The sequence below is a fragment of the Portunus trituberculatus genome, chromosome 36 (genome assembly GCF_017591435.1).
Source record: "Portunus trituberculatus isolate SZX2019 chromosome 36, ASM1759143v1, whole genome shotgun sequence".
Lineage (NCBI taxonomy): Eukaryota > Metazoa > Arthropoda > Malacostraca > Decapoda > Portunidae > Portunus > Portunus trituberculatus.
Window position 1 is genome coordinate 7,354,234 of NC_059290.1, and position 16,206 is coordinate 7,370,439.

At 43.0% G+C, this 16,206-nt stretch overlaps 2 protein-coding genes and 2 long non-coding RNA genes across 4 annotated transcripts in view; 2 read left to right on the plus strand and 2 right to left on the minus strand.

Annotated features, from left to right (window-relative positions):
* LOC123513562 (protein melted-like) overlaps positions 1–10,723 on the minus strand; it is a 47,901-nt gene extending 37,178 nt beyond the window's left edge. The window contains exons 1-2 of the mRNA XM_045270797.1: positions 10,587–10,723; positions 8,890–8,951 (exon numbers count right to left, since the gene is read on the minus strand). The gene's annotated coding sequence lies outside the window, so the exon portion shown is untranslated. The remainder of the gene's footprint in view (positions 1–8,889; positions 8,952–10,586) is intronic.
* Positions 2,561–4,695, minus strand: LOC123513463 (lysine-rich arabinogalactan protein 19-like). The gene is made up of 2 exons (XM_045270626.1): positions 4,606–4,695; positions 2,561–3,178 (listed from the first exon to the last, which is right to left on the minus strand). Exons 1-2 carry the CDS (start codon positions 4,693–4,695, stop codon positions 2,561–2,563), a joined length of 708 nt encoding a protein of 235 aa, XP_045126561.1.
* On the plus strand, positions 5,225–9,032 carry LOC123513570. Its single transcript, XR_006677398.1, has 2 exons — positions 5,225–5,645; positions 8,902–9,032. It is a non-coding gene; the product is annotated as an uncharacterized LOC123513570 (long non-coding RNA).
* Positions 9,827–14,215, plus strand: LOC123513571. Its single transcript, XR_006677399.1, has 3 exons — positions 9,827–9,872; positions 10,224–10,400; positions 10,644–14,215. It is a non-coding gene; the product is annotated as an uncharacterized LOC123513571 (long non-coding RNA).
* Positions 14,216–16,206: the final 1,991 nt, after the last annotated feature.

Genomic DNA, 16,206 nt, shown 5'->3' on the forward strand with positions numbered 1-16,206 from the left:
CACTGAATCAGTCAGAGGAAGGGAGTTGATGAGACGAAAAATTTTTTATTCCACCCTTTCTAATAAAGCTGTATGAGTGGAACCCCTCAAAACAAATGTTGCAGAAGTTAATGAAGAAAAAGTCAAGGGAGATGTCAAGACATTTTAGGTTGCCACCAAGAGAGCAGTCCGACCTGGGGACATTTCTGGTCCCCTCCCAGAACGGGACTCTGAGGCTGGATTTGGAGTCGCCATTTTGAATTTTTAGTTTTATGTGAAGGTTGTGTGTGTGGTAAGTGCATGTAGTTTTGTGTGAAGAAGGAGAGTTGTCTTTAGAGTGCAGGCTGTGACTGCCTTCTTGAGTTGTGAAACACAAAGGAAGAGGTCCAGCGAGATCACAACTAGTTTTAAAGGAAGGTTCACAGCACTCCCTAAACTAGTGATATTAGACCTCGCTGGCAGTAAATTATCGTTTCGGTAGGTGTCTACTACCTCCTCCTAGTTTTCTGATGTCCTTATGCCTGTATGGTGGTCTCACCACTGCTACATATTCTAGTCTAGGTCTTATCATAGTGTTTATTATCTTTTCCATGATACTCTGATCTATATAATTGAATGCCACCCTGATATTTGCTAGTATCTTGTATGTTGAAACAAATAACTTATTTATGTGTCTGTCCGAAGTCAGGGTGTCTTGTATAATCACTCCCAGGTCTTCCTTTTCACTCCTTTTCATTATAATCTCTTCTCCCATTTTGTATCCCACGTATATCTTCTACTACTTTTACTTATTTCCATTACATGGCATTTCCTGGTATTGAATTAAAATTTCCACTTTTGGCTCCATTTCCAGACCTTGTTAATATCCTTCTGCAATTCCAAACAGTCTTCGATGTTCCTTATCACTCTCAAAAGTTTCGCATCGTCTGTAAATAAATTAATGTAGCTACTCGAACCCTTTTTGTATATCGGTAATATATACTTGGAACATAATTGTTGAGTGTATGTGTATGTGTGTGTGTGTGTGTGTGTGTGTGTGTGTGTGTGTGTGTGTGTGTGTGTGTGTGTGTTAGCTTGTTTAGTCCTTTACAGAGTCAGTTATACACCGAAATCGTGACTTTTAATAGGAACGACAATGACAGTAAATGACAACAAGAGGTGGAGAAGGTAGTAGACACCTATTGAAACGATAATTTACTCCCAACGAGATCTAACAGCCCTAGTTCAGGGGATGCTGTGAACCTTCCATTAAAGCTAGTTGTGATCTCGCTGAACGTTTCCCTTTGTGTCTCATAACTCAAGGGGCAGTCACAGCTTGCCCTCTAAAAACAACTCTCCTTCTTCACTGAAAACTACATGCACTTACCACACATACACCCTTCACTTGAAAATCAAAATTTAAGAGAAAAATGGGTACTCCAAACCATGCCTCGGAGTTCCCTTCTGGGGAGGGAACCAAAAATGTCCTCAGGTCGGACACCTCTCTCAGTGATGACCACAAATGCCTTGACACCTCCCTCAACTTTTTCTACATTAACTTCTGCAACATTCGCGGTCTTAGATCTAATTTTCAATCTGTAGAACACCACCTCTCCTCTACTAAACCTCATCTTCTTTTCCTCATCGAAACACAGCTGTCTGAGGTAACTGACAGTAGCCCCTTCTCTGTTCCCTCCTATTTTCTCTATTCTTCTTTTCGTTCCAAAGCTGGATGTTGTGTCTATGTACTTGTGCAACGACTTAACTTGCTCTCGTGCCCAAGCTCTTGAATCTTCTGAGTTTTCCACCATCTGGCTTCGACTCAACAGTCACTCTCTAACTAAATTCATCTGTGCTGTCTATCTCTCCCCTAACTCTTCTGATTATAGCAAATTCTTCGACTATTTAACTTCCAAAGCGGAGCACATTCTGTCCCTCTACCCTTTCGCAGAGACTTCCATTCATGGAGATTTCAACGTTCACCACCAGCTTTGGCTTTCCTCTCCCTTCACTGACTATCCTGGTGAACTAGCCTTCAACTTTACTATCCTCCATGCCCTAGAGTCTAGACCAACTGGTGCAACACCCTACTCGTATTCCTGACCGTCTTGGAGACCTGCCCAACATTCTTGATCTCTTTCTCACCTCTAGTCATTCTGCTTATGCTGTCACCCTTTCACTATCTAGCCAGGACACGGATGGAGAAGTAAACTAGAGATGTTCGTAGTCTGCAATTTATTATAGATATACAATAAGTAGAGGTAATATGAAATGAGCGGTCGTGTAGGCGAGTGTGTGTGTCCTGGAGTCTCGGTGCTGACTCAACTCAAGTGGTGACTGAATAGTAGTAGTAGCAGTAGTGTAGTGGTGACGGGATGAGCGGTCGTGTAGGCGAGTGTGTGTGTCCCGGAGTCACGGTGCTGACTGAACTCATGCGGTGACTGGATAGTAGAAGTAGCAGTAGTGTAGTGGTGTTCGCTACACACTGGAGTCAGTCAAGCGTGCATGTCTGGTGATGATTGTAGTAGTAGTGTAGTAGTGTTCACTACAGTACCCCCCTCCCCTAAAGAAAGGAGGAATGGCATCGGCTGCGCTCAGGAAATCACTCTGTGTGCTTGGGCGGAGATGACGGCGCAGGTAGGGGCTTGGTGTCAGGGACAGGTGGAGGCTTGGCGTCAGGGGGTGGCGGCCTGGAGTATGGGAAGGCTTGTCCTCGGGGGTCCGCGGTGCCTAGGCGTCTGTGGTGCGGGGCATCTTGGTGTCGAGTGTGCCTGTTGGTCTGGGGTCTGGGGTGTGGGGCTCCTTCACCTCGGGGCTGGGGGCCTTGGGGTCTGCGGCAAGGGCTTTTAGCCTCAGGAGGTGAGGGGGTGGCGGTGGACTGGGGCGCCGCGTCGGGAGCAGGCTTAACCTCGGGGGTCTTCGGGGAGGGTGTCTTGGGAGCGCGGCGGGGAGGAGGCTCTGGGGCCTTGTTACTGTTCACCGGGGAGTGGGGTGAGCGCGGGGGCCTGCCAGGGGGCCTGTGCAGCGCGGGGGCCGTGGAGGTGGGCCTAGCCGGGGGCGCGCCTCGGGCTGACGTTCTTCTTGAGGCAGCGGCCGTCTTCGTCGCCCGCGGCGTTCTTGTCCGGGGTGCCGTGGCCACGTGCTGTGGGCGGGGGCGTGCGGGGTCCACGACACGGGGGCGAGAGGCTGCCCCATGCTTGGGGGTAGCGGAGTCGGTGGGCTGCGGGGGTTGTGTCGAGTTGATAGATGGAGGAATTGAGTTTTTGAGGCATTCAAAACTACTAAGTAATATGAGACGAGTGGTCGTGTAGGCGAGTGTGTGTGTTCTGGAGTCTCGGTGCTGACTCAACTCAAGTGGTGACTGAATAGTAGTAGTAGCAGTAGTGTAGTGGTGACGGGATGAGCGGTCGTGTAGGCGAGTGTGTGTGTCCCGGAGTCACGGTGCTGACTGAACTCATGTGGTGACTGGATAGTAAAAGTAGCAATAGTGTAGTGGTGTTCGCTACACACTGGAGTTAGTCAGGCGTGCATGTCTGGTGATTGTAGTAGTAGTGTAGTGGTGTTCACTACACTGTCCTGTCACCCACTCTTTTTCTATTATTCATGAATGACCTTAACCAAACCTCTTGCCCTATACACTCCTACGCTGATGATACCACGTCCTTTCAGAGACGACCAACACTTCAGGAAGTCAACAGATCACGCAGGGACGCCACAGAACGCCTGATTTCTGATCTTTCTAAGATTTCCGATAGGGGGCTGAGAAAACTTAGTAGTTTTCAATGCCTCAAAAACTCAATTCCTCCATCTATCAACTCGACACAACCTTCCAGACAACTATCCCCTCTTCTTCAATGACACTCAACTGTCTCCCTCTTCCACACTGAATATCCTCGGTCTGTCCTTTACTCATAATCTTAACTGGAAACTTCACACCTCATCTCTTGCTAAAACAGCTTCTATGAAGTTAGGCGTTCTGAGGTGTCTCCGCCAGTTTTTCTTGCCCCTCCAATTGCTAACTCTGTACAGGGGCCTTATCCGCCCCTGTATGGAGTTCTCTCTGCATGTTTAGGGGGTTTCCAGTCACACAGTTTTACTAGATAGGGTGGAATCAAAAGTTTTTCATCTCATCAACTCCCCTCCTCTGACTGAGTGTCTTCATCCTCTTTCTCACCGCCGAAATGTTGCATTTATTTCTATCTTTTATCGCTATTTTCATGCTAACTGTTCTACTGATCTTGCTAACTGCATGTCTTCCCTCCTCCTGCGGCCTCGCTACACAAGGCTTTCTTTTTCCTCTCATCCCTATTCTGTCCCACTCCCTAAAGCAAGAGTTAATCAGTACTCTCAATCATTCATACCTTTCACTGGTAAACTTTGGAACTCCCTCCCTGCATCTGTATTTACGACTTCCTACGACTTTTCTTCTTTTAAGAGGGAGGTATCGAGGCATTTGCTCCTTAATTTTGGCTGACGTTTTTCGTCTTTGTAGAGAGCTAGCACTCAAGTGAGCCTTTTTTTTTTTTTTTTTTCTTTTTTTCTTGGCTGGCCCTCTTCCCTACATAAAAAAAAAAAAGACTGTCAGGGAAGATATGAAAGGCTACATAGCAAGGCAAACAGGTGCACAAAAATGGTACTGTACCTTACCGTTAGACTTTGCTTTAGATCAGTGATTCTCAACCGGGATTCAAAACACCTCGAACGTGTCAGGTAGTACTGTACCATGTATATAGTCATGAGAGCAAATAATATGCGTGAAAAGGGGTTACTGCGCTTTAAGGAGACACCCGTATACCATATATATAGGGGGTTCCGTGGAATAGGAAAAATTATTACATGGGTTTCTCCAGGGTGTAAAGGTTGGGAATCACTGCTTTAGATAATGAACTAGAGACACTGAACAAAACGATGAGCGATGATAGGGCAACATAGCAGAGAGAGGAAGGGAGGCACCTATATATCGGTCGATGAGAGGGATAGAGAATAGAGATAGTTAAAGTTGTGTGGATGTTAGGAAATTGCTTATTTTTGTCTTCATACACATTCTACTCCTCCTCCTCCTCCTCCTACTGCGAACTTTAAATTCTCACCTCTATTTTCCTCCTCCTCATTCCTAAAAGCAGTGCAGTCATCAAGTAGGTACTCTCTCTCTCTCTCTCTCTCTCTCTCTCTCTGAGTGTGAGTGTGTGTGTGTGTGTGTGTGTGTTAAGGCGGGTTCACACGTGCCAATTTGTGACTGATATTTTATGTACGTAGAATTTTCGACTAACAATCGGTGCCTAGCGGCTGTAGAAAGCAGTCGCAAAACAAGACTAACATGTTGGTCTTGCTAGTCGATTTGTGACTTTATTTACGTCGTGACGTCACGGAGTAAGCTCTGAAAATATCAGGAGCAAATTGGTACGTGTGAACCCGCCTTTAGTGTGTGTGTGTGTGTGTGTGATAGTGCCAGGCAGGGCAGTGCGCATACAGTTCTTCATTACATGACGTGTGATGACGTCACGCTGTTTTTCCGCTAATATAATCAACCGACTCTCGTCTCTCAGTTTGTGGCCTACGAGAGGCCAAGGCAGGAGCACGTGACCCGTAAATAAGCGGAACTTCACTTCCTTGGCGAGAGTGGTTTCAGCTGGGAACAGGGTGAGGACTGAGGACCTCCATCAGTTTACGAGCGGCTAGCTGTGACTGTGAGTATTTGTACTCATTATGAATACTATTAGTGCACTTTTACTGTGAGACAATGAAGATTGATGAATATATCTTGTGTTTATACGCATGGCTCCCCATAGTCTGCAGACTAGCAGGACTGGAATATCTAGAAAGGATCAGCTTGTGTCGGTTAAATACCTTTATGTACACGTACATAAAGATAATTAACGCGCACGCACGCAAACACACACACACACACACACACACACACACCGCGTAGTGTGGTGGTTAGGACGCTCGGCTCACAATCGAGAGGGTCCGGGTTCGAGTCCCGGGAAGCGGCGAGGAAAATGGGCAAGCCTCTTAATGTGTAGCCCTTGTTCACCTAGCAGTAAATAGGTACGGGATGTAACTCGAGGGGTTGTGGCCGCGCTTTCACGGTGTGTGGAGTATGTGTTGTGGTCTCAGTCCTACCCGAAGTTCGGTCTATACGCTATGAGGTCTGAGCTCACTTTGTAATGGGGAAGACTGGCTACGTGACCAGCAGACGACCGTGGTGGTGAATTACACACACACACACACACACACACACGCCTACAAGTGAGGGAAACACCTGGACATTTAGCTAAATAGTGATACAGGAATTGTCATGTGTTATGACAGCAAATGGGTGGGATGAGGTGACAGCAGGACGTCCATATTTGTCTTTTTTTTTATCTGGTTCTTTTATTACTTAGTTCAACTCAAAAAGTGTCATCATATGGAGCTGCAAATGTTATTTCTAATATTTGCCAGGGAAATCTATCCGGAATTGTCTAGGTTTATTGCGATAATTTGTAAAAAAAAAAAAAAAAAAAAAAAAAAAGATATATGGGCCTTTTCTGCTGGGCTCGCCGGCGCCGCCGCGCTGCTAAGGCACGCCCACCACCGTGATAGCTATCGGCTGTGCTTGTTCCAATATTATTTCTATTACTCTTTACTTCCTTATTTTGACTTATAAATCAATTTCTGCGGCTTCTACGAATAATTGTTGACTTGTGAAGTGTGTTTGTTGCTTCAGTTTATTGAGGTATATTGAATAAGCTGTTCTTTTGTGCGTAATTAACGGTCAATTTCGTCTTGATGTTTTTTTATCCTCGTTCATTTTTTTTTTTTTTCACCCGCTAGTTCAGATATTATTGCTTCAAAAACTCGTTCATGATGTTAAAAGTATTAAACGCTCGTGTTCAGTTAAATATATGGATGTTAGAGTTATTTGTAGATATATTAAAGAGACGAATTATACGTAATTATCTTTTCTTCTTCGGCTTGGCAAAGTAGTTTCTATTTTTTAAGAGTGTGTCTATTCCTGAAAAGTCAGGTTGGTGGATTTTGAGTGTTTGTTTTTATGGTGTTTATGTTCGTTTTTTTTTTTTTTCAAATAATTCCTTAAAAATGTTATTAGCCAACCCAAGATTTTTTTTTTTATTCCCATAGCTGGTTAAAAACATATGCCCTTTCAAAATTGAATAGGCATTCCAGCTTGGGTGTGTTTTTTCTAAGACTTTTTTTTTAAGCGGTTACGTATATATGACGTCATCCTGGAGGCGAACGCACGAACTCGTCACCAACTCGGACTCAACTCTCGAACTCGGACGATTCGGCCCCCAGGAGTCGGGATTTCGCATTGTCTCCGCTTTAACATGGCAATTCCAGAACCCCACCACGGAATTGTAAAATGGTATAATGCGAAGGCGGGATACGGTTTCATCACGGACCAACGAACGGGGAGAGACGTCTTTGTACACGCCACAGGACTCTCGAGATCTCTTAAGAAGACTCTGCCAACGGAAGGGGACAAAGTCCTTCTGAAACTTTGTGAAGGCGCAAAAGGACCCGCGGCAAGAGATGTGGCTTGGGACGGACCACCTTATCGTCAACCAACAAAAAAGAAGACGAAGACAAAGATACCACACAGAACTGATGAGAAGGAAGTGCAGGCAAAAATATGGGCTTGCATATACACAGCCAAGGCCATTGCAGGAGTGGACAACCGCCGACTACAAGACCTACTTCCGCTACTCCTGCAGCACAACGGCCTTCCTGCTATTTACATTCCCAGGACTGCCTTTGACGTCCCCCACCGCTCCATGCAGAGGCCAACACGTCGAGCCCCTCCAGCTGACCACCGTAGGGAGGCGCTCGAGGTGGACGAGCACTGCCAAAACCAAACAACAGTTGAGGTGGAGGGAGTTGAACCAAAGGTGAAAGAAGAAGACGAAGATGAAGAGATCGATGTCGAACACGTTGAAGAGGACGACAGCATGGAGTACGGTGACGAAGATGAAGAACAAGAACGTGTGCACGTCACAACAAAGACAGGAACAGTCGACACACCTCAGCCCACCCCACGGACACGGGAGACTAGATCGTCGCCAGCCGCAGTCAAAAGAACAGCCCAGTCACCCACTGCAGACCGGGAGAAAGCTGCAAGAGAAAAACAAACAATGCGCGCGGCCCTGGCAATGTTGGAAAATCTTAAAAGAGCCAACCCACACGTCATATTTCCTCCCATAAACATCAAGATAGACGAAGATACGGCTCTGCCAACACAACAACAAGAAGAGTGGACGACAGTAAGATGACACAAACAAAAAACAAATAAATGACCAGCATGGGGACAGCCCCCCACCCTTCTAGCTCGCTCTGTACTTCTTCCTTTCACCCAAACTATCTCTTCCCTAGCTAGCTAGATAAACTCTTCTTTCACCGATCTGTCTATCCCTCCTAAAAATAAAAAAAAAAAAAAAAAAAAAAAAAGACGAGCTGGGCTAAGGCTAGTCAAGGCGAGACGAGGCGGGGTGGTGGCGCAGGGCTGGCGGGAAGGTGAGTGTGTAGCCAAACACAACCTTCTCCCTGCTGCCTCTAGTGTGTGTGTGTGTGTGTGTGTGCCACACTGACCTTGTCATGCTGCAGAGTGCACTGCCCAGTGGTGCATGGACTTGGTTGTGTTATCGCAGTCACGGTGGGGAGGTTTCACCTCAATGTGATACCGATCTTAATTATTATTTTTTTTTATCAACAGTGATATAACCTAATCTAATCCAAGCCAATCCGTTACAAGTGAGCGTTTTGCCACGAGGGAGTCAGCCACCCTCATTACCTCCGCTCTCTCTCTCTCTCTCTCTCTCTCTCTCTCTCTCTCTCATGAATAACCTCACAACTAAATAGATATACCGTGACATACATAATGCCAATACATTGAGATGAAATGCACTTGACCGTGTAATAAGTATTGCTTACCGTCTATTCCAGCTTCATCGTAGCCACCGCCGCCACCACCATCAGCGCTAACGCCCCCACTGCTGGAAGAGGAGACACACACATTTAAAAAAGTCTGCAAATTTGTCAATGTAAGCAAAATTCTAATAAATTGATAACTGTAATAATCAATTCTTAACCTATCTCTAGTCAACGGAGCTTTAAGTAACTGTACAGAGAGAGAGAGAGAGAGATGGGGAGTATGCCTCTCCCAGTCCCCTCCCCACTCCCTCGAGTCTGTTATGGCCCGACCTTCCTTCCTTTTAAGTGAACTTTAACTGAAACAATAATCATAAATAAGCAAATTGGTGTGTGTGTGTGAGTGTAGACATTTTATTTTCCCTCTTGTCCTGCCTCTTCTTCCTCTTATTCCTCTCCCCCTCCTCACTACCGTTTCTTCCTCTCCCTTCTCTCCTTCCCTACTACCTCCGCTCCCTCTTATTCCTCCTCTTTCTTTTATTTCCTATACTGCTAAGTGTGGGTGACAAACAGGGATGGTTACAGCACGGAGAGAGGGACTGGTGAGCACGTGTCACTACATTATATGGGTTTAGTAACGTAATGGAAAAAAAATTACGTTAGGTAATAGACTTAAACTAACAGCTACTTATATAAGACTAACGTACACATCACGGTTGTTTAATTGTTTGTGAAGTGCATTGGAACTAGCATAATCCGAATGCTTGTATAGGCAGCGAGAAATTCAGATTTAGTACTTTTATTCACAATCCATATACGTATGCAAGACTGAAAAAGACATAAACCAGTACCCAGTCTCATCACGTAAAGGAATACGGCAGTCATAAGGAAAGGAGAACAAAGTATGGAAACGTTAGGTACTTACGAATGAACGTCACGGAAGCCTGAGTAAGCATGTAGTGTTTCTGGGAAAGTGTAAATGAAGTGCATGGCAAGGTCTGCGAGTTATGTGTGGCGGCGAGTAAAGTCTGCCACACTTACGAGCAGTAAGTATATGGTTTTTACTAACTGTCTTATCCTGTAGTTATCATATGGTCATTTGTACATTATGGCATTGTTTGTTATGACGTCTTATATTACCAATGCTCGATAAGTTATGGGTTCATTCATCGTCATGGTTAATACCGAACTGTTGACCCTAGGCACGTGAGTCGTGGGTACTGAACCTAGTTAATTGAGGATGCTGAGAGTGTTAAGGACGAGAATATAATTATCTAAGCCATGACAAGAACTTAGAATTAGTGTGTTCCGTGAGTTAGGGTACGTACATATTTACATATTTCAGAATGTGATCGTTAAAGTAATTCATATTCGAAAATACTCTATAGGTATAATAGGTACTTGTTATGCTTCAGTTTGCCAGAAATCAACTTGCAAATTGAGTATAGCCGTAGCGCGATGTGCTTCCCTGGACGGGCTTCCAATGATCCTCCACCTTGCCCCGTCCCACCGCCCGCTGCCATGGCCTGCGCTACGTACTGTACTCACTAATGCCACGCATTACTGAGTGTAATGTAAGTAGTTAAGCCAATACAGGGGCAGTCAGCAAATATCAAATTATTATTATTACTGTTATTTCATTTACTTATTTATTTATTTTATCTTATTTTTCTCTAATTCTTTATTATTTATTTATTTGTGTGGTCTGTGACAAAATTTAACAACTAACACAGCAATACAGTGGTTAATTGGCAGCTCACCGCTTCATGGCCTGGTGGTTGTGTTCACTATTATCATACTGTGCCACCGCACATCAGTCGCTGCATGGAATCGTGGACGCCTCACAGCAGCAGCCCAGGGCACTGGCGGCGTGCTGCTGCAGCGTGTGACGCTGGTTTGTTGCACAATGGTTCAGATCAGCGAGGCCACCACCTGCTCAGCCTGAAATCCGCGGCCTCTTCACCAGCCGCTAGGCCAGGACTGCCCTCCTCCTCCACCACACGTCCATAGACTTTATGCAGCGGGTGCTAAGGGAGGCACTTCCACGTTGCTACGTCACAACTGCTCGCCCGGCCACAGATGCTGCCTAGTGCCTACAGCTCTGACGACGGCGAACAGCACACCTCGCTACTCCACCGGCTGACTGGTGCCTGCTTTGTGTATTTGTAAATATGTATGTAGGCTATGTATTTATGAATATATTTATGTATGTATGCAGTGTACTTATACACAATAAACCTCTGATAATTCTAATAAGTTATGACAAATTGTGCATTGTTTCTTGAATTATTGTACCCTCATGTTTGTGTGTTTATTAATTGCACTGATGCCACGTGGGGCTTGGCATTGTATTGTCTTCTGCACCATACTGTCTTGAGCTGCGTAACAATCTTATCACGGAACGAATGATATCATGCCATTGATGTCATCACGTGAATGTCATGACCAAATAGTACTCAATGTTACTGACTGTCACAAACATCTTCACCGTACCAAAAAGATACACACTGTTTCTCTTCGGCGGGTAGGCGACAATCACTGACATTTTCTTTACTGACAATAACAAAAATTGATTGATCATTTGCTAATTGTTTCCGGTAAGTCTTTGACTGCGTGCATTACACACACACACAAAAAAAAAATCATTAAATGTCGCCCGGCACGACCTGAATACTTTTAACGAGGCGTGAAGGAAGGAGATGGGTGAGGGAGGCCCATCCAGGTCCTCCGTCAATTTCTCGCAAATTAAGCAAAACGCAGCATATGTGTATAGAATATTTTCGACTTTGGAATTAATTGAATTATCAAATCCCGAAGTGTGTACATCTTAATTCAAGGGACACCCTGTGTCTGTTTGAGTACGGCTCGCCACAATTAGTATGTGAATAGATTTATTAAGTTGACGATGTCGAGATAATTGCATGAAACATATGTTTCATGCAATTATCTACGATTAGATATAAACGGCACGATCTTTAAAATATACGTGCTATTATACAAGAGAGAGAGATCAGCAGCCCCGTATTCTCTTACTTGTCACCACCGCAGCACCAATGAAATAATGCATGCCTGTGGGACACGTAATGCACTGATACCTTGCAACCACTAAAATTAAACTATAACTTACTCACTTCGCCATATTAACTGCTTTAAAATCACTTTCATTCACATTTCATGGTGTCGGTTTTTTACATTCAGCAACGCAACAAAAACCATGTGCATTATAGATCACAGGTGTATGGCGTGATTAGGCGTCGTGGTGAAGGTCTCTCTCTCTCTCTCCAATAGTACATGCAGTTAACTTAAAATCTAAAAGTGGATAAGAAACTACTACTTCTAGAAAATGTAAATATATTTCATTTAAATAATCTTTATGTACATATGAGATTAACAACAATACTGGAAAAGAATAAACCTCCCTGGGCTTGAAGCTTCTCCAAGGGTATTGAAGAATCCTGTCTGTATACTGCCCAACAGTCCACCATTTTCATATTACATTCAATTGCCAATTGTTTCTACAACACATGCAATTCAACTGAACTGTACAAGTCGTTAAATATGAGAATGTAGCAACTAAATTAAACTGCATGTTTTTTTTTTTTTTTTTCTCTCTCTCTCTAATTACTGAAGCACCATTCTATTTTCAATGCATTCCAAAGTTTTGATTTGCAGCTTAATAATGATTCTGTACATAAATGGCACTGTGTTACATAATATTTCTAATGGTTTGAAGTGTGCTGAGGTGAAGACTGTGGACAGTATACACACACTATGTTTCCACTGGCCTGCATAGTGGTGGTAGTAGTAGTAGTGGTGGTGGTGGTGGATGCTGTTGTTGGTGGTGGTGGTGGTAGTGTTCAGGCTGCTCACAGGTGATACAGAGCTGCTGGCAGGCCAGTCTTCACAGAGCAGTTTTTTATAACCCAAGTGTTCCCAATTAGAGATACTATTGCATTGGAATACATGTGATATGTCTTCTTCTATGACTATACATAAGATAACAAGAAAAAAACATATCACAAAGAAAAATTGGATGCATTAGTTACAATGTCACTAATATTACCTATTGATTTTTTTTTTTTTTTTTCATCAGTTGATATCAGACAGTAGTGCATACTATTACTTTCTCTTGATTTCTATGTCTGGCTCTTTGATGTTACAGCCATTATTGTCTACACCTGTAGTGACAGTGCACTAGGACAAACACTTTACAGAGGTTCAAATGGTTAACTACCACTTGTCTAGACTGCTAGGGAAGGAGGGAGAACTCAAAAGAAACATCACACCTCCAAGGCTAGAGGAATGACTAAAGATTACAATAACCCTTCAGAAACTTTTCTTCTTACAAACAATTAATATAATTTCTTTCTAAATGAGAAACTTTCACTTATCTGAAGTTCAATGACATATAATGGTGTTTTCATGTGGCATGAGCTGTTGAGAAGTACCAATTGAACTGCAGCAGTTATAACTCACGACAAAATCAATGAACTTACACTACATTTAGAAGACGACTCATACTATTGTCATACATCAATACAGGTGCTTCTGACAAGGTAAATTGGGAAGCATTCCACTATATAAAGATATCAGTTACTTAACATACTGTATATCATATCCTTGCATTATATCCAAGACAGAGTTGAAACTCTCAACCCAAAAATAAGAGTGCAAATTGGCCAAGTATACTGGACTCACTGGTTGACAAGACCATCAAGCATAATGCAGAAAAGCATACCAGTTCTTGCAATAAAGGTAAATTAAGACATGACAATAATTCCCTTTGACCTGAATACTTCAATTCATAGTACCATCAAACTAAATGCAAAAGCGAAATATTTCATAACACTATAATGCTGTGCTAAACCCAACACCAGCAACCATGAGTGCAACATAAATACAGCTAGAATTGTTCAACATGAGCCTTGGATCAGTGTACCATAAGAGGTTTAACCATTTCTTAGTATTACTTGACATAAACATCTAAAAACAAGTGTTGACATGTTAATTATGACATCAAGCAAGTCAACGTATCACAACTGGTGAGGCAACAAGTTCTCCAGCATACTACAAGTGGGTGAAAATGCTGGAGACCACAGAAAATTTTGCAAAAACAGCAGGTCTCGCTTGCAATTATCACAATTTCAGCACCTCCTGGAAACATTCTAAGGCTGTTGCCCCTGCAACCAGCTCTATAAAAATATGTACATTAAAATATGTACATTATGGAAACTATGAATCTGTGGTTTTCATTAGGTAGACAGGATCACAAACTGTTAAAACTTGTTACCTGTTTCTGTTCTCTCTCTCTCTCTCTCTCTCTCTCTCTCTCTCTCTCTCTCTCTCTCTCACACACACACACACACACACACACACACACACACACACACACACACACTCTCTCTCTCTCTCTCTCTTAGTTTTCATATTGTTCCAGGATCTATATATTTTCAATCATGATGACTTGAATCCTACACATCTGACAGGGAAGGAACACATTCACTGTTACATTATTGAATCAGCTTCTTGAACCATAGCCTAGTCAATCCTTTCATTAAGCAGTGCATTCCTAATTCATTTTGCTTCAGTTTCCACTATTGAGAAATTGACTAGAATGCATTCAAGAGAATAATATCTTCTTCACTCCTTCCTTCAGTGATTACATTCTACATCAATACAGTCAGAATCTTCACATCTACACAACAATCAGCTGCAGATTGAGTACTTAACTTTGGTATTACTTTTCATTTCACAAAATCTTTGGCTGATGCAAGTTTTACACAAAGTGTGGTTTCAAAGGCTTGGTATCTTCATGCACATAATAAAGTTTGTGTAAATGAGTTAAATTGAAAGTGAAATTATAATCTAGGGAAGATCAGGCTCAGAGTTGTTAATGCCTCAGCTCAAGACAATCACACGTCTAGTCTCACAATGAGCAGCCCATCAATGATCATACCAAAGGTGTCATCACTGACAAAGGACGCAATGATACCATGAGCACTATTCAAATAGGGAGGCAGACACTTCTCACAAAATGCAATATCAAGATCGCTTTGAGGAAATACAGTGATACAGCCAGTCAAATCACTCATTCAAAAGATTTCCTAAGCCATTCTATATTGCTGCCTCAATCACAAGCAAAAACTATTACAAGGATCAGAGGTGAATCAGATGGTACGAATCCTCACTGATAAAATGAACGTGTGTTGGAGGGTTTAGAGTACTGATGATGATATGACAGTAATGATGATGATGATGATAAAAAAAATATCATTATAGAAACAATAATGATATATCTATATATATCAAGCTAACTTCCCCTTAAAAGGAAGGTAGCTGAAGCAAAACATTTATGTACATACATTCACATGTAGTAGTAGTAGTAGTAGTAATAATAATAATAATAATAATAATAATAATAATAATAATAATAATAATAATAATAATAATAATAATAATGATAATAATAATAATAATAATAATAATAATAATAATAATAATAATAAATGGTAATAATGACAGTCCTAGCTTTTTCATCAAATCAACTGGGGTACCGCAGAACTATTACTCTGCACCTCATGCCTGTCCAGAAATAAGCTGACAAGACAAGCACACGTGGCTCCTACAACTTTTTAACTTAAAGTGTTGGGATGTAAAAGTATCTTATAGGGTGTGACCAAGATACTTGAGAAGAATTCTAAACATTTAAGTGTTGCTGGAAGACTGTTGGATGGAGTCTACTCATTTCACCAAAGCAGCAAGTGTGTATGGCAACTTAAAAGTGTGCCTGTGGAGGTGTGAGAAACAATGTATATTAGTACTGTGTAAGCATGGCCACAACCTCTGTAGGAAGATAACCTTGTGGAAGAGACAAATAGATAACAATGTGATAGCTGAGCATGTTAAGTGTGTGTGTGTGTGTGTGTGTGTGTGTGTGTGTGTGTGTGTGTGTGTGTGTGTGTGTGTGTGTGTGTGTGTGTGTGTGTGTGTGTGTGTGTGTAATTCACCACAGTTGCCTGCTGATCACCCAGCCAGTCTTCCCTATTACGGAGTGACCTCAGAGCTCATAGACCGATCTTCGGGTAGGCCTGAGACCACAACACACTCCACACACTGGGAAAGCGAGGCCACAACCCCTCGAGTTACATCCCACAAATATTAACTGCTAGGTGAACAGGGTCTACACATTAAGAGGCTTGCCCATTTGCCTTGCCGCTTTCCGGGACTCGAACCTGGACCCTCTGGATTGTGAGTCGAGCATGCTAACCATTACACTACGCGGTGTGTGTGTGTGTGTGTGTGTGTGTGTGTGTGTGTGTGTGTGTGTGTGTGTGTGTGTGTGTGTGTGTGAGAGAGAGAGAGAGAGAGAGAGAGAGAGAG

Coding starts and splice junctions, on each gene's coding strand:
- LOC123513463 (XM_045270626.1), bottom strand. CDS start 4,695: ATGACTATATACATGGTACAGTACTACCTGACACGTTCGAGGTGTTTT. Junction 3,179..4,605: donor ATCTAAAGCAAAGTCTAACG/GTAAGGTACAGT, acceptor CAACCCCCGCAG/CCCACCGACTCCGCTACCCC.